The following is a 24,510-nucleotide window of genomic DNA, read 5'->3' as shown; positions in this document are numbered from 1 at the left end:
ATGGAAGATCGATGATGAGGCACTGAAGGTGATTTGAGTTTAGGACAGTGTCCTGCAGGTCATGTCCTGGGATTGGGATGACTTCCAACAACCAGAACCAGTTCCTTTTCGCAAGCTATGATTCCAACCACTGGAATGTTTTCCAACTGTTGTACACTGATTTCAGTTTTACCGGAGCTCCTTGATGAGACTCAGACCTGATGGCAAAGGCATCACTCTTACCTCATCTCTGGAACTCAGCTCTCTGGTCCACATTTGGACCAAGGCTCTGATGAAATCTGTAGTTATGCCTCCAAGTGAAACAAAAACAAGGGATCGGTGAGTCACTGCTGGTTGATAGCACTGTAGATGACACCTTACTGCACTGATGATTGAGAGTAGACTGATTGAAGGGAAATACCCAAATTGAAGCTGTCCTGCTTTTTTTGTTAACAACACATGCACAGGCAATTTTCCACATTGTTGGGTAGATGACAGTGCTGTTACTGTAATAGAACAATCTATCAATCTAAGGCTTGAATAATAGATATATCCCTCACTAAACCATTATGATCAACCAGGAGATTAAACTTTGTTCAACTAGGATTGCAGAAGAGCATGCCAGAAGCAGGACCACATGCACCTAAAAATGAGATGCCAACTGATGAAAATGTAACATAGGTTTTTGCTGTTTGTAAAACAGCTAATAGCAGGTAAAGACTGTGGGAGCATCCCCACATCATGTGGGATGGGGTCCAACATGCAAAGCTAAAGACAAGTACTGATTGTATGATCTATTTTGTCTTCCATTGACGGTACTCCCCATTGAGGTGAAAATGGTCTGGCTTGATCTGATTTATAAAGTCTACTTTTTTAGCTCATTGCTGCATGGCAGTGAAAAATGGATTGCATATTAGAAAGAAAACTCAACACTTCCATCTTCACTATCTGTGGTACATTCTTGCCATCTCATGGGGGAAATAATCTTGGAGACAATAATCCTCTTAGAAGCAATGATTCCAAACATCTGAGCATTGCTTGGCCTGTACCTAGGATGAATGATGGCCATTTCCCAAGGATATACGTTATTTGGAGAGGTGGTTCATGTGGGAAAGTATGTTTTTTTACAGAGGCAAATGGGAATATCATGTGTGGGTATGGATGTGCCATCATGATGATCACTGATATCAACAGCTCTATGATAGATGGCAGTACTGCACATAAGAATACAGAACTGGATATTAGCCTACATCATCATACTATGACATTTTCAATTGTAGTACTTGGTAGCCTTTATCTTTCCAGGACTGACATTAATTATCAGTGGCAATATAATTCATGGTATGACCTCACCAAAGTTTAATAGCTGCATATGAGAGCATTATTTCACATGACTGAACATCCATAGCTGGTTGAGGTAAACAATTCATAACCTTTCAACTGAGGAAATTTCTTCTCTTCCCAGATGTAAATTGCATATCCCTTAAGCTGAGATCATGACACTCCAGCCAAAGGCAAGAGGCTCTCAGCATCCACCTGCAATCCATATCAATGACCTGTATCAAATTGTTGATGTAAAGTCATAGGGAGATACAGCATGGAAGTAGGCCCTTCGGCCCTCCAAATCCATGCTGACCATCAACCACTCATTTACACAAATCCTACATTAATCCCATTTTTTATTCTCTCCCCATTCTCATCAACTCCCTCCAGATTCTGGTTGGTGATTGTGCCACAACTATTCACAATCTATATCAACTATTCAGCTAAGGGAATTGAAAGTGTTATTTCTGAGTTTGCTGATGACACAAAGCTATGTAGGAATGTGAATAGTAATGAAGCTGCAAAGAAGCTCCAAGGGGATGTAAACAAGCTAATTGAGTGAGCAATAACATGGCAGGTGGGAAAATGTGAGGTTATCTACTTTGGGAAGGAAAAGAAACAGAAATACTGAGTATTTTTGTTGTATGAGATAGGGAAATGTTGATTTTCAAAAGGACCCGAGTGTCCTTGCAGACAAGTCATTGAAAAGTCAACATGCACGTGCCTCAGGTAAATAGAAAAGCAAATGATATGCATATCGTCCTTTACTGCAACAGAATTTGAGCAGAGAACTAAGGACTACAATAATATCAGGCATTAGTGAGAAAACACCCAGAGTATTATGTACAATTTTGGTCTCCTTTCTAATGGAAGGATATATCGACATTTGTTTTAGAGGGAGTGCAGCAAAAATTCAGCAGAATTATTCCTGGGATGGTGGTCTGTCATTATGAGGAAGGATTTCATAGGCTACACCTCAATTTTCTAGAGTTTACAAGAATGAAGGTGACTTTAAGGAAACATACAAAATACTTAGAGGGCTCGACAGGGAGGATGTTTCCTCTGGCTGAAGAGTCGAAAGGGAGGGGTTCGACATTCAGCACGAAGGATAAATTTCTTCCCTCGGAGGGTGGTGAATGTTTGGAATGTTCTATCCCAGACAGCAGTGAAGGCTCAGTCGCTGACAGCATTCAAAACATTGAAAAAGCTATGACTGTTAAAGGGCATGAAACCAGTGGAACGTAATAGCCTACTCTTGCTCCCTTTTTAATGTTTTTATGAACTCCTCCTGAGCAAGTGTTGCTTCCCTTTATTCAGTCCACTGATAGATGTATAAAATTGTTAAGAAATATATTGCCTTAGAGATCTCCGTCAAACATCAGACAAGAATTTTCCTCACCCGTTTCAGGCTATCCCGATAGCGAGCGCGCATGCGTTAATTGGCGGCCCTGTCCGAGTATGTGCGCATACGTCAGTCCCCCCCCCCACGGAGAGGGGTTGGCCACTGTATGTGTTTGCGTGTGGAATGATTCACCGACCAAGGCGGAGTGCGCATGTGTGAGTGTTGGAACGCGGCGCCGTTGTCATGGAGCTTTTGGAGCCGGAGAGCCGGTCTCGGAGAGTTAAGCATTACTCAGCCTCCGGCTCCGCACTTCCTTGGGACCGGTTCTCTGCCTGGCTGGAGTGCATCTGTGTGGTCACATTCGACTTGGAGCTGGGTCAAGCGATCGAGGTGAGCTTCGGCCATGCTGGAAGCTCGGGCTGGCAGGGTTGGACACAGGCAGTGGAGGGTGGAGCCCGAGAGGGCGGTGATCTGCTGGCTAAAATTTACTGTGCATGATATACAGTATTTAAAATATGTAATTTACATTGGTATTGTGCACGTTTGGCCTCTTGTATTTCCATATACTGCTTCCTCTGTGACGTGATGTGAAGATGAAGGGTCACAAGTACGCTGATGACATCTAGTTCTACCTCAGCATCTTTGCCCACCTGACCTGGTGGAATCATAGTTTTATTTAGCATATGTATTTCTCTAATTAAATATGAAAAACAACATCCACTATCTGTGACAAATTGTGTGCAATCGCCACAGATTGTTGCTACGTGTGAAATGGTATCATAGTGGTTACGATGCTGGTGTAGTAGCCCAGAGACGAGGGCAAATTACGTGGAGCGACGAATTTGAATATCTGGAATGAAGTGTAGTGGTGACTGTAATTACTGGAAGCCCGGCCTACATGTGACTCAAATACACAGTAGTCTTGTATTTTGAATGCCCTTTAAATTGATATAGCAAGCCACTTAGTCCAAGGGCATTTAGGATTATCCAGTAAATGCTGGCTCTGCTAGTGAAGCTATTTCTGTGAATGAATAAAAAAAAACTGCATTGTTCAATTTTGTCCTGAATTAGGTTTTTGGCCTTTTTTTGTAAAGTGAAAGAATCACTAAACTCTGGAATTCCATCCTCAAAGTCTTTTCTGTCTATTTCCTTTAAGATCCTCCTCGAAACTCATCTCTGTAACCAATATTTATGTCACTCTGCAATTGCTTCTATGAAGTTTGGAATTGGATTTTGTTTTATTTTATTTCTGTGAAGTATCTGGGATTTTGTTTTATTTGTTAGAAATTAGACAAATTCAAATGATGCTTAATATATTTTGTATTTTTCATCAGTCTTTTCCTGATTTTCCACCCCCCCCAATCTTTAGCATGACCTTCCTCAACTGTTGTCTCCCATCCCACACCTCATATCAGACATTCTAATTCAAATACTGATGTTCTTTGCCAACTTCCCACAATGGTGATCAAATTCTAGAATGTGAACACAAACTAAGAAACTATGGACTAGTTAGTTAAACATCAACTCTATAACCACTTATATAATTAAAAGTAAAGTTTTTAGAAATGTAAAACTCCATGACGGCTTACTGACCATGGATTTGTTAGGAAAATTCCTAAATTTGATGAATGTGCATGGATTTTCAAATTTATGGTAAGAACATAGAACATTACAGCACAGTACAGGCCCTTCAGCCCATGATGTTGTGCTGACCTTTTAACCTACTCTAAGATCAATCTAACTATTTCCTCCCACATTTTTCTATCATCCATGTGCCTATCTCAGAGTCTCTTAAATGTCCCTAATGTATCTGCCTCTACCACCACCCCTGGCAGCACATTGCATGTGCTGTTTAAAAAAAACTTGCCTCTGATATTCCCCACCCCTGAACTTTCCTCCAATCACCTTAAAATTATGCTCCCTCGTATTAGCCATTTCTGCTCTGGGAAAGTGTCTGTGTCCACTTGATCTGTGCCTCTTATCTTGTACACCTATATCAGGTCACCTCTCATCCTCCTTTGCTCCAGAGAAAAAAGCACTAGCTCACTCAACCTAGCCTCATAAGACATGCTCTCCAATCCAGTTAGTATGATGGTAAATCTCCTCTGCACCCTTTCCAAAGCTTCCACATCTTTCCTATGAGGGAATCAGAACTGATCACAATAATTCCAAGTGTGGTCTAACCAGGTTTTATAGAGCTGCAACATTACCTCACAGCTCTTGAACTCAATCCCACAACTAATGAAGGTCAACACACCATACGCCTTCTTAACAACCCTATCAACTTGTGCAGCAACTTTGAGGGATCTATGGACTTGGACCCCAAGATCCCTGTTCCTCCACACTTCTAAGAGTCCTGCCATTAACCTTGTATTCTGCCTTCAAATTTGATCTTCCAAAGTGAATTACTTCACACTTTTCTGGGTTAACGCCATCTGCCACTTCTCAGCACAGCTTTGCATCCTATCAATGTCCCATTTGCAACCCTCAACAACCTTCTACACTATCCACAACACCACCAACCTTCGTGTCGTCTGCAAACTTACTAACCCACCCTTCCATTTCCTCATCCAAGTTATTTATTAAAATCATAAAAACAGGGGTCCCAGAACAGATCCCTGTGGAACAGACAGAATATGCTCCACCTACAACCACCCTGTCTTCTATGGGTGAGCCAATTCTGAATCCACACAGCCAAGTTTCCCTAGATCCCATGCCTCCAGAACTTCTGAATGAGCCTATCACAGGAAACCTTATTAAATATCTTACTAAAGTCCATATACACCACATCCACTGCTCTACCCTCAGTGTTTTGTCACATCCTCAAAGAATTCAATTAGGCTCATGAGGCATGACCTGCCCCTCACAAAGCTATGCTGACTATCCCTAATCAGCCCATTCTTCTCCAAATGCCCATAAATCCTGTCCCTAAGAGTCTTTTCCAATAATTTGCCCACCATTGAAGTAAGACCCACTGGCCTGCAATTCCCAGGGTTATCCCTACACTTTTTTAAAAAAAGGAATAACATTTGCCACCCTCAATCATCTGGTACTACTGCTGTGGCCAGTGAGGACACAAAGATCATCACCAAAGGCTCAGAAATCTCTTCCCTTGCTTCCCATAGTATCCTGGATATATCCTGTACAGCCCCAGGGACTTATCTATCCTATTGTCTTTTTTTTTTAAAAGTTCCAGCACATCCTCCTTCTTAACATTGAGATGTTCTAGCTTATCAGCCTGTTTTACACTGTCCTCACAAACATCAGGGTCTCTCTCACAGGTGAATACTGAAGTAAAGTATTCATTAAGGACCTCCCCTACCTCCAGGCACGTTTCCTCTTTTATCCCTAATTGGTCCTACCTTCACTCGTCATCCTCCTGTTCTTCACATAGGAGTAGGACCCCTTGGCGTTCTCCTTAATCCTAATCACCAAGACCTTCTTATGCCTTCTAGCTCTCCACAGTCCATTCTTAAGCTCCTTCCCAGCTACCTTGTAATTCTCTAGAGCCCTGTCTGATCCTTGCTTCCTAAATCTTAAGCTTCTTTCTTCCTCTTCACTAAATATTCCACATCTCTTGTCAACCATTGTTCCTTTACCCTATCCTTTTCCTGCCTCAATGGGACAAACCTATTCAGAATCCCATACAAGTGATCTCTAAACAACCTCCACATTTCCATTGTGCATTCCCCCCCCCCCCCCCCCCCCCCCAAGTACATCTGCTCCCAATTTACACTCCCAAGTTCCTGCCCAATAGCATCATAATTCCCCCCTCCCCCAATGAAATACTTTCCCATACCATCTGCTCCTATCCCTCTGCAAGGCAAGGGAGAAGGTCAAGGAGTTGTGGCCACTGTTTCCAAAATGCTCACCTACTGAGTGATCCGACACCTGACCAGGTTCATTGCCTAGTACCGGGTTCAGAATGGCCTCTCTAGTCAGCCTGTCTATGTACTTTGTCAGAAATCCTTCCTCAACACACCTAACAAATTCCACCTCATCCAAACCTTTTGCACTAAAGTGCAAATCAATAGGAGGAAAGTTGAAATCACCCATGACAACAACCCTGTTATTTTTCCACCTTTCCAAAATCTGCCTCCCAATCTGCTCCTCAGTGTCTGTTGCTATTTGGGGGGGGGGGGGGGGGGGGTGGGTGGGGCTGGGGGTTGTGGCAGGGTGCATCTATAGAATTATCCCAATAGCATGATTGCTCCTTTCCCATTTCTGACCTCCACCCACACTGACTCAGTAGACAATCCCTCCAGGACATCTTCCCTTTCTGCAGCTGTGATACTATCCCTGATTAGCAATGCCACTGCCCCCTTACCTCCCTTCCTGTTTTTAAGGATCTAAACCCCAGAACATCCAGCAGCCATTCCTGCCCTTGTGACAGCTAAGTCTCTGTCATGGCCACAACATTGTACTGACCTATGTATGCTCCAAGTTTATCACCCTTGTTCCTAATACTTCATGCATTAGGATAGACACTTCAACCCATCCAACTGACTGCAATTTTGCCCTATCAACTGCCTATCCTTCCTCAGTCTCTCTGCATGCTGCATCAACTTGTACACCAACTGCCCCATCCTGGCTTATCACTCAGGTTCCCATCCCCCCACCAAACTAGTTTAAACCCTCCACAACAGCTCGAGCAAACCTGCCTGCAAGGATACTTGTCCCCTTCCAGTTCAGGTATAACAGTCCCTTTTTTATCCAAACAGGTCATACCTTCCCCAGAAGGGATCCCATTGATCCACAAGTCTGAAACCCTGCCCCTGCACATTTTCTCAGCCATACAGTTATCTGCCAAATCAACCTATTCTTACCCTCACTGGCATGTGGCACAGGCAGCAATCTAGAGATTACTACCCTTGAGGTTCTGCTTTTCAGCTTCCTACCAAGTTCCCCACATTCACTTTTCAGGACCTCATCTTTTTTCTTATCTACATCATCAGTACCAATGTGTACCACGACTGCTGGCTGATCACCCTCCCACTTTAGAATGCTGTGGACCCAATCTGAGAAGTACCCGACCCTGGCACCTGGGAGGCAACATACCATCCGGGAGTCTTTCACATCCACAGAATCTCTTGTCTGCTACCACTATTGCTCTCCTCTTCTCTTCTGAGCCACAGAACCAGACTCAGTGCTAGCAACCTGACTGCTGTGGCTTTCCCCTAGTAGGTTGTACCCCCCCAATGGTATCCAAAACAGTTTATCTGTTATTGAGGGGAACAGCCAGAGGGGCACTCTGCACTATCTACCCATTCCCTTCCCTTCTCCTGACAGTCATCCAGCTACCTACCTCCTGCAACTTAGGTGTGGCTACTTCCCTGTAGTTTTGTCTATCACCTCCTCATTCTCCTGTAGGAGCCAAAGGTCATCAGCTGCATCTCCAGTTTCCTAACACAGTCTGTAAGGAGCTGCAGCTGGATGCACCTCCCACAGATGTAGCTATCAGGAAGACTTGAGATCTCCTATATCTGGCAGGAAGAACACACCATTGACCTAGATCCATTGTCACTGCTTTAGCTAGGCAGAAAGAAAAGAAAACAAAAATAAAGAAAAGAAGAAAGTTCACTCCAAAATAGTCACTCTGCTTGACCCTACCTTCTTTTTATTGGTTGTTGCCAATTGGCTAATTTCCCATTCAATTATCATCTAACAATTCACAGCTGTGCCTCTTATGTTGTCTGGAAATACCTGGAAAAGAACTGGGTTCCGACAGTCACCTCTTTATATGGCTCCCACTTCTTGCACAAGATTCAAGTCCCAGTCTAGCGAATTGAGCACAAAAATTTGCTCTGAAACTTTAGTGAAAGAACACCATGTTTTGTGAGGTGCTGTCTTTTGGATGAAATATTAAAACAATGTCCCTTCTGCTTTGTCCATAGGGTATAAAATTCCTTGGCTATTTTGAAGAAAAGTAGGGAGCTCTGATATTCTCACCAATATTTATCCCTAAAGATAACATAAGTCGATTATCTGGTTATTATTATATTGTTATTTGTGGGCAACAGAGCATTGCTTTATGAGCAGTAGTGGCTACTCATCAGAAATTCTTCAATGATTGTTGGCACCACTTGATAATCTAAGGCTGTTGCAGTTCCTTTAGCAATGCTGTTCTTTTTTTCACTATAATTGATGTGTTGAAAGTATTTCTGCAATGATGCTGTTAGTTAAAGGTGTTTCAAGATTTTGATGTTAATAAAAGAATGAGATTGTATTTCCAAGTTGGGATGGTGTGTTACCTCAAGAGCAACTTAGAAGTGTTGGCGTTCCTGTTGCCCATGTTCTTTTAGGTGGCAGAGGTTGTGGCTGTGTGAGGTTAGCTTGGCAATTTGTTGCAGATGTAATTTATAGTTAATACACACTACTGCTTTGTTAGCTGAAAGTAATGGTTAAGGTGATAAATATGATTCCAATCAAGTAGGCTGCTTTGATCTGGGGGGGGGTTCCTGAGCTTCATGTGTTGTTGGAGTTGCACTTCACTAGATAACTATAGAGTATTGAATCACATTGATTTGTCCTTTGAAGGTGGTGGAAAGCTTTCAGAGAGTTAGTATTCATTGTTAAATACCCATTTTTTTTAAATCTGGTCCATTTAAGTTTCTGATTAATATTGTCCTCCAGGGATGTTCATGGTGAGGGTGATGAACCTCAAGATGTTCAGATTTGGATGCATATGAAGGTCCTCCATTGCTGGTGAGGCACATGCTGTGTACCCATGATGGGATTCATAGAGTCATATAGCAAGGAAACAGGCCCTTCTGCACAACTAGTCCATGCCGACGAAGATGCCCAGCTAAGCTTGTCCTGTTTGCCTGCATTTGATCCACATCCCTCTAAACCTTTTGTATCCATGTACCTGTCTAAATAACATTTGAGATTATATTTAAAGCAATGGTTGAGTAAGCTATCGAAAAAAAAAGATGAGTACCCAGGCTGGGGTTGGGTTTAAATTGATGTGATTAAATCAGGTGTTAATTTTATACCTGAGTAGATCACTAAGCTGAATTACTGAAGTGAACTGAGACTGACTGCCTTTGACATCAAGCCTGCAATTCATCAAATATGGTATTGATGAGCTCTAATACAAATTAAGTCAATGAGAATTGAAGAAAAACTTACTTTGTCTGGAATTATACATGACACAATGAAAATGGTTGTGACTATTAAGTCCAACTGTCCCTGAACATCACCACAGGTGGTCCTCAAATATCTTCAGATGCTTCATCAGTGGTCATCCCTCCATCATAGTTCAGTTCCACTCACAACACCTTAGATAATAAAGTAGTTTATGCTCCAAATGGCCAGAATTGGGCAACATTTGGATGTTGGCTAATAAGGGAAAATAACATTCATGCCTCTCAAGTAGCAAATAACAAAAAAAAATCTTCAACAAGAATGACATAGTCTGTGGGTTCCTCTTTAGCATCATTAGCCACTTCTGAACCCACAGAATTGGAATGGAAGCAAATTATCCACAATCCAAATGAACTGCCTAAGAAGATGTCTTTACAAGATTTATGCGTGCTATTGCTTCACCAATCTTATAGTTCTCTGGGACCTTCTCGGTGGTGACTTTTGTACCTCTTGTGTATTCTCTAGATATTGACAGATGTTCATCCACTGCAGCATCCATGTGTGATTTCATTCAAACTGCCAGTCACTGCTTTACAAGTAGAATCTTCATTGCATTCTATCATGTCCTCTTCTCGCACATTTTCCATCTCAACAGCACTGTTCCTCATTTAATTTGTGCATTTTAGAAGTTGTGTGCAGAGGGTAATCTAAGTTGACCACTTTTACTTGGTAGTTCTTGTCCCCACAACTCTGCAGTTTCTAGATCTGATCCGAGTGAATGTCCTGGCTAGGACGATTCATCTCCTTGTAACTTATCAACTCATCTCCTTGTTAATCACTTATATTTTTTCACTACTTCTCTTTAGTCATCCCAAAGAATCAGTGTGCCACTTGCCAGACATCACAAACTTTTCATTAGCTCCATTCATCCATTTTCTTTTCTGTCATGGGAATTTCATACTTCCCAACAGTATCAAGCAGACCTGCCCATTTAACTTACAAAAATTCCTTTTTGAAAATAAATCTTCAACTGTATATTCTTAACTTGCTGCCTCGCAACACCCATTATCTTTTACCCTATAAGCAAACTTCACTGTGCACACAAACTATAGATGAATCGTAAATATTTTTATTTTTTAGCAATGACTAAATTTTCATAGAAAGTGACGGTAAGGCTTATGGTATTTATTATTTATGCAGGAAATTCAGGCAAGAGTAGATGTTTTGTCAAATGAGAGTAATTTAAAATTGCTGTTTGAAATGTGCTTCTTTCCAAAGTCAGTACAGATCTTCCCCAGCTTACGAACCCATGACTTATGTACAGCGAGTACACATAAACAAGCATTTGGGGGACTGGTGGGATGGATTTGCCGGCTGCAGGCATCTTCTACGAACAGTTTGCGGGAATGGAACCCTGCCATAACCTTGGGAGGACCTATATCTCACTGTTTCGCTGACCTCTGCATTTAGCACTATGAAGTTGCTGTACCTGCGCTGAAAAATCAAACTAAACCTGTCACAGAAAACTATGATTTACCTATTTCAATCTCAGTCTCCTTTTAAACACGATATATTAATTATTGGCAGTCAACTTCTGACCCTGAAATAGTTGACTACGACAACTTGGAATGTTTTCTTAGTTTTAATTCATAGAGATTATAATATTTATTCATTTTTTCTTTCACTTTTTGTTAACTTATTTCTTTTCCTGTACCTGAGTTGAGATTGGGTTCAACTAAATTTTTATTTTATCCTCAGTCGATGCATTATAATTCCACAGTGTTTTATTTTACATTAAAAGGATGCACAAAGATCAAAGATTTCATTTCCCTTGTTACAGCGCATTTTTACTTCAGTAACTTGGCATACAAACATTTTTAAAAGCTAGTTTTAGATGGTAAATCTAACCAGATTCCCCTTTCGTGATGGCAATAACCATTAAATATCCAGAATACTGTCCCAGATTGTTCTGACCTAGTCCTTTTGTCAATAATTCCATCCCCAACTCCAGCATTTACTTGCTCTCTACCTTGAAGTGCAGTGACACGGCCTAGATGGCTCCTCGGTCTTGCTACTATATGGGCAGTTGCCCTGAGATACTGCTGATAGCTGCCAAAGTTGCGAGCTTTGTTTTATCAGTTGTGAAAGATGTGTGATTTTAATAGCCTTTAAATATTTTTGACCATCAGAGATAATTAAAGCAGTTAAAAAAAATTAAGTGTTAAACTAAAGCAAAACAAATAAAAGTAAACTTGCTTTCCTTTTTGTTTCCTTGATCCATGCCCTTCAATCCCCTATGAACTCTGGGTCTTGGATCCTGTGGCAGGTCTGACCAGAAACCAGGGAACCTCAGCAAACTTTGACCCCACCATGTGGAACACACTGACAGATTCTGCCCTCTGAATCTCACAGCAAGTAACAGACTTAACATGTTTTGCAGCACTTGCATCAGCTTCATCAGCTGAGCACAGGCAGTTTGAAATGGAACCGTCAGCAAAATCTGCATCGTGTAGCCTGTTGTTCATTATTCTAATTTCTTCTCCCTTTGCATCCTCTTCCTCTCAAATATGAAAATACCATTAATGACCCGCAATACCTTCCACAAAAATCAGATTGATGTAATGAAATACTATATCATTGAAACCTGATAATATTAGAAGACATTTTTTCGTAGGATAATGTGCCTTTTTTAACTGGCCATATTAAAGAACATGGTGTGGGTATAGATATGCATACTTACAGTATTTGGTGGATAAGAGGAAATTTATTATTTTGAAGTCAAATAATTTATTTTGTTGTCTTTTAAAAAAATGCCTTCTGTTAAGCTGTTTGTTTTTTTTTGGTTCCTCAGCTTGTATATCCCCATGATGTGCGACTCACAGAAAAAGAGGTAAAATATTAAATTAATAGAATTGTTATTTGCTTAATGGCTCCATTAAAAGTCTGTTGCTGTTTATCAGAGAACACTATTTTGCTTAATTAAAAATGCATGAAATCTACAACTGCAGACAAACTTTCTGAGGTCTGAAATGTCATAAAAAGGAAAATATTGTTTAAATTGAATACAGTTGTCCCTTTCTTAGAGAACATCCGAACTTACTAACTTCTTATACAACCATCAAAGGAGAAAATAACTTCTGTTGGGGTGGAAAACTGAAGTCAGTGGAAAGAAAAATTTTGTCTCTGACAAAAATAAACTACCCCACTCTCTGTTGCCTAGTTATCTCATTGATTCAGTTGTACCTTTTGTTTCTTTGGATTTTTTCTCAGTAAGTTAGTGTGAGATTGGTTCAATGCTATTGTATTTCCTTCTGAGTCAGATTGTCATGTGTTTGAAGACGTTATAGGATCTGAGCACATAATCTAGGCTGATATGCAATGCATTATTACATAAATATTGAAATTATCATCTTGGTGTTGTCATCTTTTTGGATGAGGTTGTTCAGGTGGACAAGATAGATTCAATTTTTTTGTTGTTGTTGAAGATTTGAAAGTTTTTTTTGTGTCCTGGCCAGCATTTATCCCTCAAGCAAATAGGTGAACAGATGTAAGTGGTCTAAAATACAAACAGAAGATGCTGGAAATGCTGAGCAGACTAGGTAGCTTTCATGGCAGAAGAAACAGAATAGATGTGTCAGTTGATGTCTGTTCATCAGATTAGTTGATAGTTTAGTTTACTTCAGTTTGTGGGATTTGTGTTTGATAACTTGACTATAACATTTTCTGACAAAGAAATGGCATTACATTTATATTCATTATTCATTACGTGAATATGCAAAGCATGGAGGGATATGGATCACGTGCAACCAGAAGGTATTAGTTTAATTTGGTGTCGTGTTCGGCACAGACAGTGCGCTATGTTACTATTCTGTGTTCTATTTCAACACTATTGGCTATGAAATGTCCAAATGCATAAGCGATAGCTCCATAATTTTTTTTAAAAATGCCACTTTTTAATACCATAAGACTCCAATAATCTGCTTTCAGACTATTGAGTCATCATGAAAGTTTGGCAACTGGCTGTCTGTGCTGATGCCCTTCCTCTGATACATCAGGGCACTGGTTCCTGCCCTCCCTTTGATGCACTGGGGTCCCAGTTCCCAAACAATTAAGGGTTGAAATGAAGATTGAATTCTGATAAAGGGTACTTCACTTGAAACGTCAATTCTGTTCCTTTTCCCGCTGATGCTACTTGACCTACTGAGTATTTCCAGCATTTTCTCTTTTTGTTTTGGATGTCCAACCATCTGTAGTTTTTATCATCCAAAGGTTAAAGGAAGATTGATAGTGCTGTTCAATTTCATACAAAAGGAAAAGATGAGAAAAAAGTACACTTCAGCTAGGATTTCTACTTCATTACATTTAGAACATTCTTTAAAACAATTGTGAAGTTGAGGTGAGAAATGGGAACTGTGCTCCAAATGTTGAATGCTGAGTAATCCCTGAAATTCCTCTTGCAAATGGGTTCTTTCTTGACATATCACCATGGCTGTGCTGATGGCAACAGGCTTTGTTTGTGGGAATATGGAACAGTAAATGGACTGAAAGTAAAGTTGTGATGTTTTCCAGGTTACACTTAACATTCCATTCACTTCCATCTTTTCTAAGTCATTCTGTTTTGTGGTCATTAGCTTAAAAGTCAGTGAGGCTTTTTAATCTGTAGTAACAGTGACATTTGTTTGTAGACAGAAATTTTAGCACTTGCTTCACCTCTGTCCTGGTTAGTCTCATTAACTTGAGGTTTGTTTTATCTCTCTTTTTGCTTCTCTTGTCTTCATTTTCAGAAAACAAGCATCTGCTACCTGTCTTTTCCAGATTCCTACTCGGGTAAGAAATCCACTCAAATGAGGCTATTATTTCCTCCTTTGGCATTTTATTCTATGAAGCAACATCCTCTATTCTGACCTTTATACTGCTATTATTACATTTCTCTTTTCAAAGGTCCCTACTGGTTTGTTTGGGAAGAAATCCAGAGGCAATATAACTTGACACAAGCAAGGCTTAAAAATCCAGGAAGAATAGCCTCTTAATGTACAAAACTTGCCTGTCCAAGTTGTCAATGTACCCATTTCTTATGTTAAACAATAGTCAACAACATCATAAAGCAAACAATTCTAGCATCTTCTATTTTTTTTAAACCTGAGTTATACAATTTTAAGAACAAAGGGAGTACCTAGAGATCCTGGCAAAATTCTGGTGGGTTCAGGATTGCTGGCTCTTTTCCATAGTCTTGATTGCACCTGGCTGGTAGATTCACTGAGGGATTTGAGGTGTTCATTGTTATGCTTGAGTCCTTTAATGGTTGTGGACACCATGGGACATTTTTTAATCATTTCAAGTAATGTGATTCAGCTTCCCTCATGTGTTAGGGACTTCATTAGCTGTGAGGTTTCCTGTAGAATAGGGGTTTCTTTGGTTTTTGACTCTGAGATATTCCCGGCACAACAGTTATTGGTCTGATCAAAATAAATATGTCCAGACTTTGGCAATACAATATACAAAGAGGAAATACTCAGCAGGTCAGACAGCATCTGTGGAGAGAGAAGAATAAAGTTAATGTTATCAGTTGATGACTTTTCATGACAACTAGCCAGTTCTGAAACAAACTGGAAAGGTTGGTTATATGTAACTGTTGAATTCATGTTGAGTCCTGAGGGCTATAATGTGTCCAGTCAGAAGATGAGTTGCCATACATTGACCTTCTGTTGGTCTTTGTTATAACAGTTTAAGAGGCCAAAGACAGAGTTATCAGAATGGGAATGGGATGGAGAACTAAAGTGAGAAGCAGCTGGAAGCTCAGGGTCACCCTTGCCAATATGATGTCAGCAACTGAGTGAGAGAAATGACAAATGAAGAGGATACAAATGGATATATTACATGGTTAAAGTGAATGGTAGGATACAAAGTTGGGAGTGGGGGCACAGTGGCATAGCTAGTAGGTCTGCGGTCTTACAGCTCCAGCAACTGGATTCAGTCCTGACCTCTGGTGCTGTCTGTGTGGAATTTGCATATTCTTCCTGTAACATGAGGTTTCCTTCAAATGCTCTTTTTTTTCCCACATCCTAAAGACCCATGTATTGGCAGGCTAAATGGCCACTGGAAATTGTCTTCAGTGTGTAGAATCTTGGGGGAGTTGATTTGAATGTAGGGAGAACAAAATATGATTATCTTTAGATTTATGTAAATGGTTACTTGATGCTCGGCATGGACACATTGGGCTGAGGGGCCTATTTCCTACTCTATGACTCTATTGATAAGTCATACTGATAAGTTCAGTTTCAAAATGAGTTGTCATTGCTGTGAGATTATCAATGAGTGTGCTGTTATAATACATATTTAAAATTCACTGCTATTTATTGTGTACATCCAGAAGATTGAGATGCATGGGATCCATGGTAACTTGGCTTTTTGGATTTAGAATTGGTTTGCCCATAGAAGCCACAGTGTAGTGGTTGATGGGACTTATTCTGGTTGGAGGTTCGTGACTAGTGGTGTTCTGTGGGGATCTGTACTGGGACCTCTGTTGTTTGTGATATATGTATGTATGTGTATGTATGTGTGTGTATCTATATCGATATCTATATATCTATGACCTGGATGAAAATGTGGATGAGTGGGTTAAAAGTTCGCAGATGATATAAAGATTGTTGGTTTTGTGAATAGCATTGAAGATTCCCAAAGGATACAGTGGGATATACATACGTTGCAGAAATGGGTGGAGAAATAACAAGATGGAGTTTAATCCGGCCAAATGTGAGGTGTTGCACTTTGGGAGATCAAAAAAAAAGAGACAGTACATTGTTAATCTCAAGACCCTTAACAGTGCTGATGTACAGAGGGATCTCGGGATCCAAGTCCATAGCTCTCTGAAAGTGGTTGCACAGGTTGATAGAGTGGTAAAGAAGGCATATGGCACGCTTGCCTTCCCTAGCCGAGGCACTGAGTTCAAGAGTCGGGAAGTTATGTTGCAGCTTTATATAACTCTGGTTAGGCCGCATCTGGAGTATTGCATTCAATTCTGGTCACCATATTATAGAAAGAATATGGAGGCTTTGGGGAGGGTGCAGAAGAGGTTTACCAGGATGCTGCCTGGATTAGAGGGCATGTGCTATGAGGAGAGGTTAGACAAACTTGGGTTGTTTTCTCTGGAGTGGTGGAGGCTGAGGGGAGACCTGATAGAAGTTTATAAGATTATGAGAGGCATAGATAGACAGCTGGTGTCTTTTTCCAGGGGTCGAAATGTCTAATACTAAAGGTATGCATTTAAGGTGAGAGGGGGTAAGTTCAAAGGAGATGTGCACAGAGTGGTGGGTGCCTAGAATGCACTGCCAGGGGTGTTGGTGGAGGCAAGTATGACAGAGGCATTTAAGAAGCTGTTGGATAGACACACAAGTGTGCAGAGAATGGAGAGAAATGGACATTGTGTAGGCAGAAGGGATTAGTGTAGTTAGGCATTCAATTACTAGTTTAATTAGTTTGGCACAAAATCATGGGCTAAAGGGCCTGTTCCTGTGCTGTATTGTTCTATGTCCATATTTCCCCTTGGCTTTTGAACCTTGGACAGTGCCATGGAGTCTTTTGTGTCCACTCTAAAAGGACTTTGACTCTATGTGTCAACCACTGGACTGCCTTGGTGTTGCAGCTAGACAGCTCATGTTCTGGAATCAGGGCTGAATTATTAGATTTTGGACTCTGAATGTGCTTGCACCACTGAGGCTTCTGTGGTTCAATATCTGTTTCCATCTGCAAAATCCAATTTAATCCAAAAGCATTTTGGGATTTTTCTCTTATTTTCTATGTCTTTACAATTATGAGCCATTATTGTTACTGGTGCTTTAGGTTGTCTTGGAGACACACAATTCAGCTTTCGAATCCGACAGTCAGTGGGACACAAACTGTCTATGAATGGAGAGGAAGAAAAATACAATCAAGATGCTCCAGTTGTTCTGCAGGTATGTTTTAGGGTGCGTGACACATATGTTCAAATCCTCTATTTTCCAGCAGCCAAGACCTCGTATCATCCAGTCCCACAATAGATTACAAACATGTATTGACACAATGCAGAATAATTAAATACTTATAGTCCAGTTCTCAGGGTATTCCTGCTCAACCCTGCCTCACCTCCCCACCCCTGACTACTTTCCCTTCCCCAAGTTTACTCTGTTACCCTCTCTGGTCTGTCCTGTGCCTCCCTCCCTCTCTGGTCTACCTTGTAATTGTACCCTGCCAGTTACATCCTCCAAAAAATTGTGAAACAAAAACACTGTGCTGACTCTGCCTAATCATTTTGTGTGTTTTTTTTAAGTGCTCTGTTATCACTTCCTTCAATTCCTTCAAAGGACAGTCGGCAAGGATAATTTAAAAGGAAGTTATGTTTGAATAACTTTAGTGAGCATGTTGATCAAGGAACAGAGAAGGTTGATATAGGAGTATGGTTAACATGTGCATGATTTTCCAAAAAGCCATGGACAAAGTAATGCATAGTATATTGAAACTATTGAGATTGAAAGGTCAATAGCAATGTGGATACAATTTGGTTGAGCAACAGAGGTGGACAGAGTTTTTTCCAGATTGGAGTGAAATGTATATTAGTGTTTTCCAGGTGTCAGTATGAGAATTATTGTTCTTTTTGATATATATTAATTATTTTGACTTGGCTATACGTAATACAGTTTCAAAGTTTGCAGATTATCTGAAAGCCAGGAAATGAGAGTGAGGAGGAGGAGCTTGTTTTCTCTTCTAAACTGTCCTTCCAAAAATCTAGCTGCTGCCTTTCCCAAAGTCTGGGAAACCTGATGGCCCATTCTAAAACATACAAAAAAAGTGAAGTCTGAGCTGACAACCTCATTAAAAATATTTAAATTGGCTTTCAATTAAAAAAAATCCATTCATCCATCCATTTCCAGCTCAATTATTTTGTTTACCCAATCTATCCCTGTCTGTCACCTGCCCAGATTGAAAAGCAAAGAGCTTCTACTGAACCAGTATTGTGTCTAATCTTGAGCAGCTGGATTTGTAGGATGGATACCAAAGGTTAAGTGAATATTTAATAGAGGCATATATTAATTAAGTAGAACATTGACAAGAACATGAGAAATAAGAGCAAGAGCAGGTCACAGAGACTCTTGAGTTTGATTCTCTCCACAATTCCTAAACCTTTTTCCTGTCCTGACTTTGTATGACTTGATTGCCTAAACCCTCCAAAGATGTATCAATGTCAGTCTTGACTATACTCAAAAACTGAGCATTCACACCCCTTTGCGATAGAACATTCCAAAACTTACAGTGATCTGCATGAGGAAGTTTCTTCTTGGGTTAGTACTAAATGCCCATCCTCTTATCCTGAGAGTATGATGACTAATTTTAGATTCTTTACCCAGACAAGATAAGATAAAATAAGATATCTTTATTAGTCACACACAGTGAAGTGGACCTTTTGCGTAGATTGTTCTGGGGGCAGTCTGCATTGAAACAGCTCCTCCCCCTCTACCCTGTCAAACCTCTAATGACCATGTACTATATGTTTCAATGAGATCACACTGCATTCTTCTAAACTTCAAAGTGCTCGTGCTCATTCTGTGCAAACTCATCTTACAGAATAATTTTTCATTCCACAAATCAATGTGTTGCATTCCTTCTAAGGCAGGTATGACCTCAGTTTCAGTAAAGTAAGGACAGTTCCCCTGTCTGTTTCATTGAAGCTCAATATAACCATAAGAAGACTTTGTCACCGTATACTCCAAACATCTTGTACCAAATCTTCCAGATTGCTTGCAATATTGTATTAATTTTTTTATGATTTGTGTACAAAAGACACTCATATCCATCTGAACAGCAATTATTCATTTCTTGCCTTTTTAAAACTAAATTCTTCTTGTGCATTCTTCTTATAAAAGTGAAATAATTTCACATTTCTCTGGGTGGTTTTTGTCCCTTTATATTACTTTGCAACACATTTACATCATGCAAAGAAGCTGCAGGAAAATGGATAAAGAGCAGTGGATTTGATTCATTGAATAGATCTTTCAAAGAGCTGACCAGGAAGGACTTGGTGCTCTGCTATTATTACAAGATATGTTTCGTATGCTAATAGATTCAAATTACATTTTTCAGTGGGATCGAGCACATTACTATGGATTTGTCTACTTCCGACAAGTCAAGGATAGTACAATAAAACGGGGATATTTTCAAAAGGTAATCTGATTTCTAATATGAAATTGATTTGTTTGCACACTGGATTGGGTTCAACAACTTAATATGAATATTTTTTGATTGGATAGACTGTCTTATCATGTTAATGAGAAATGGTTAAGGAAGTAAAGGCATGAAGTCTCATTATTTATTTAATTACCTTGTGCTGGGATCCTTAGTCTGTCTTATTGAACAACAGATGGAAACAGTTTGTTTTCAATTCATTTCAATTCAAGAAAAGTGCAACCTTTCAGCATGTCATTTATACAACATGAATAATGTTGTCCAATATGAACTCCACAAAATATACTTGGCAATAGTTTTTGGGCAGAACATGAGCATTGCAGAGATCTTCTATGATGTCACTAACAGTGCTGGTTTTTGTCAGCATGCAAAACAATTCTGTCAGCATGTCCCTTACAAAATAAAGCTTGTGGACATAGATTATGTCAACCATGATGAATTATTTCATCCTGTTCCAATAGTAGAACTAATGGTTATAAAACACCTTTAAGGTAGTAAAAAACATTCCAAAAAATGTTATTAATTTTTAAAAATGGTGCTGAATGACTTAAAGATAAAGGAAGACAGATGAGAAAAATCTTGGTCTCAGTGGTAGGTTTTAAGGAATGTATTAAAAGAGGAAAGAGGTAGTTTTCTGAGAGGTTTGGGGAGGGAATTCCACAGCTTGGGACTTTGATGTCTGAAGACATAGCCCACCAATGGTAGAACAGTTAAATTCAGGAATGCACATGTCCAGAATTGGAGTAGTATGTACAGGTTTAAGAGTTTAAGGTTGGATAACATTACAGAGGTATGCAACGTATGGAAGGATTTGATAACAAATATAAGAATGTTTAAATCTAGGCTTTGTTAATTCAGTCCCAGTGTAGGTAAGCTAACACAGGACTTAACACAAGTTGAGATATGGACAAAATAATTTTGAATGAACACAAGTTTAGAGTCTGGTTAATATGTTCTGGTTTAGCTTCAGACAGTTGCCATAAAGTGGGAATGTATCCAGGAAACAGTATGGTCAGGGACCAAAGATGGTGACTTTGCCCATTAATTAATCAGAGCAAATACTTGCTTATTCATGGATGTTAGACAAAGAGTTTGTACAATTTAGAAACAATAGGTAGATTGAGGAGGTGGTGAGGTATAGTTGTAGATCATCAGTGTAAATTGGAAGCTAGTAATGTGTTTTCAGATGATGTTGCTGCAGGTTGTCACGTTGATGAGGATAGATCCTTGGGAAATACCAGAATAAGTGCTGGCACAGGAAGAGAAGCCATTCCTGGCCATTCACTTGCAGAGCCTGTCTGTTTCTCTTTGCAGATAGGCTGTGTCTTCTCACAGCTCACTTTCTTATCAATCTATCACCAGTAAACTTCAATATGTTGCACACTATCTTTTCATCTAAGCTGCTAATGTAAATTGTGAATAGCTGAGAGACTAGGATTGATCACATCCCATGAATAAGTTTGCCAACTTGAAACCAAAACATTTATTCTGACTTTCTTTGTCTTTTAGCTAATAGTTCTCCTTCTGTCCCTGTGCCTTTAAGTTATCACACCAAAGATTATTGCATATCAAATGCCTTTTAAAAAAATCAAGATATATACGTCCACTGGCTCACCATTTTCCCTTAATAAAAGCATATTAAGATTTTATAAGTGCCCTGTTACCATGTCCTTAAGGATGAGTTTCAGCATTAGGCAGGATTTTCTAAGAGGGGCAGATTTCCTTTCCTGAAGGACACTTTTTATGACAATCCAATAGTTAGAAGGTTACCATTACTGGTACTAACATTTTATTTCATACTTACTTAGTTAAATTTAAATGCCCCTTCTGTTGAACTTGGATGTGAAGTGACTGCAGATAAAGACTCCCGGTCTCTAAATAGTTGTCCAATAATTTAACCTCAATGTTATCAGTGCATTCCTTGTGATAGCATGTGTCATGAATTCCTGAGTTTTGACTTAGCAACAGCAATATACACACAAGTCAGGACTTGTAAGAAAATTAAATAATAACATTTGCAGTTCTTGTTTTCTTTCTGATAGAAACCTCAGTAAAGCCATGATTGCAGTTGCCCCATTTGAAGTTAATTCTTATTATGACGGAGTGCATGTTGCACCAGTCAATGCCTTACTCAAAATCCATTCATACCATTATCAAAGCTACTATGTACAAAGGTCAACATTATTACTTTCAGTCTTCAATATGTGTGCCATTAATATGAGAAAAACAATTGACCATTAGGCAGGGACTTGCTGCCCTCTACTGTTTTGTAAAAATACAGCATACGAAACTGCATGTCAGAACTTTGCTTAGCACATGTGATACACTCCCAAGAATGAAATCAGCAGTAAAAGTGACAATTACAGAATTTTGTGTAGAAGGGCGTGTTACTGATAGTGGTGCTGTGTCGGGGACCTGGATCCTGGGAACCTGGTGTGAATCCAGTAATGCTCAGTGTGGAGAGGCTGCTTGTGAGGGCTGGTGTTAGATGAGATGGGGTGTGCTGTGAAGCCCCTCATTGTTGAGATGAGGGATTAAGGTCTGACCCTGTCCAGCACAGTGAGTGTGGGTCAGTTCAGCTGGAGGTATTGAGAGACGATATGATCTGTTGACATGGAGCTGATGGTACCCATCCCCAGCAATAACCTGTGCACACTGTGCCATCATGGGTATAGCCCTGAGCCTATGCCCACCCAACACCAGTCCTCACAGGCAGACTCTCCACACAAACTGTGAGCAGTTCACTGCTGGATTTGTAACAGGTTCCTCGCACAGCTGTGTGCATCAACATGAATGGCAGTGATTTATGCCCAGGTTCCTGGCACTACAGTGTGCAGCCTGAATGGATGACTTTTTTAAAATACTGAGGGTTATGTACCTCTGGATATTCTGACTCCAGAACCAAGAGCACTACAGTGATTCACAACTAAGTAGGGTATGAGTGTATGGTTTTATCTTATTCTCAAGAAGTCTTGATATGCATTGTAATGTGCTTGTTTTTGTTTTTTCCTTCAGTCACTGGTTCTTATTTCTCGACTTCCTTTTGTGAACCTCTTCCGCTCTCTGCTACAACTTGTTGCACCTGAATACTTTGAAAAGCTGGAGCCTTGTCTTGAGGCAGGTTAGAGCATTTATTAGAATGTTAGAATTATGACAAACTTCTGGAATGTACAGTTGAATTTCCAGAAGCTAGTGTGCTTAAAAAAATCTAAATATTGTTGGGATAAAAGAAAGCTTTTGAAACTAGAAAAAAAATCATTAATCACTAAACAAATCCCGTAATCACTTTTCTCAGCAAAATTATATCTGATTTCTTTGGAACTACTATCGCTCAAGTTAACGACTCATGGAGTCATGAAGCTGCTGCATCACAGCTATTTTGACCAATGTTTCCATGCAATTTTCCCACTCGCATTCCTCATTGGTTTATTTTGTGTACAAATGTTATTCACCAGCACCCTCTGCATCTCTTTTCTGATTAGAATGCTGAACCGTGGTTTCATTTAACCACTCTAGTCTTTCATTTGTTCCACAGTTAACTGTTGTACAATTATCCAGATTCCATCTAGTTGTAGACATTTTCCTTCTGAATGTGACTGCATTATTCATTATTCGCTTTTGCTTTAAAGTTTCTATAAATTTTAAGTTTTTAATCTCACTGTGTAATTTACTAAAATCTTAACTTTGTGCATTCCTTCTTTACAAACCTTTGTTCCTGTTATCACCTTCTCATGGTTATATCAAAATTTCTCTGTTATTAAATAATTGTATTGTCATCCTTGTCTTGAATGGAAGCTCCCTTGGTGAATTTGTTATATTGTAATTGCACATGCTAGCTGTTGGATAGTGGTGTACACACCATTTGAAAATTTCAGTTGCACCAAACACTTCCAGATACTGTACAAAGATGTTTCTTGGTCAAAGACATTTCAGCTTTAAAATCAATTTTGATTTGAAATCAGAGAATCCTACAGCTCAAATAAAATTTATTGGATCATTATGCCTGTGTCACTTTGAAAGAGGTAACTATCTGAGTTCCATAAACCAGCCTTTTCTCCATAACTTTGTTATCCTTCTTCAAATATGTCCAATTGCCCTTTCAAAGTCCAAATGAAAACAGGTTCCAGGTTCAAATCCTAAAAGCCCTGTGCACAAGAAACTTATCCCTTTGTTCCTTTGCCAGTTATTTTAAGTCTGTGACCACTGAATACCGAAGATCATTTTTCCACTATTTATTCTATCAAAATCCCTCCTTACTTAAGACTTTGCCCTCCCCCTCTGCATCATCGCAGGGATATAAGCATTATGTTTCCCATTATCTTGCCTGTGACTTCTCTGTTTCTCAGAAAACTCACAGCACAGGTAGAGGAGTACAGGGAAGAGTCAGGGAGAGGGAATCCCAATAATGAAGAGAGAGGAAGAGGAAAAAGATGTTAGTCCAGTAATGGTCTTTCTGCTTTGAATGGAAAAGCTTCAAGAGTTTCATTCTGTCCTTGGTGCATACCAGTGAATGATCTGTGGCATGGTCGGTAGTGTGGTAGTTGCCTGTAATGAAGATACTGTTA

The 24,510-nt window shown here is 39.8% G+C and overlaps 1 protein-coding gene across 1 annotated transcript in view; it reads left to right on the top strand.

Annotated features, from left to right (window-relative positions):
• Positions 1–2,878: 2,878 nt before the first annotated feature.
• Positions 2,879–24,510, top strand: part of dennd6b (DENN/MADD domain containing 6B) — a 62,088-nt gene continuing 40,456 nt past the window's right edge. The window contains exons 1-6 of the mRNA XM_052033810.1: positions 2,879–3,034; positions 12,582–12,620; positions 14,515–14,557; positions 17,570–17,682; positions 19,844–19,924; positions 22,961–23,066. Of these exons, the coding sequence (XP_051889770.1) occupies positions 2,888–3,034; positions 12,582–12,620; positions 14,515–14,557; positions 17,570–17,682; positions 19,844–19,924; positions 22,961–23,066 (529 nt within the window). The 5' untranslated portion in view covers positions 2,879–2,887. The remainder of the gene's footprint in view (positions 3,035–12,581; positions 12,621–14,514; positions 14,558–17,569; positions 17,683–19,843; positions 19,925–22,960; positions 23,067–24,510) is intronic.

This window comes from Pristis pectinata, chromosome 19 (assembly GCF_009764475.1).
Source record: "Pristis pectinata isolate sPriPec2 chromosome 19, sPriPec2.1.pri, whole genome shotgun sequence".
Taxonomy (NCBI): domain Eukaryota; kingdom Metazoa; phylum Chordata; class Chondrichthyes; order Rhinopristiformes; family Pristidae; genus Pristis; species Pristis pectinata.
Note: the sequence above shows the minus strand (reverse complement) of the source record. Positions and strands in the feature narration are given on the sequence as shown.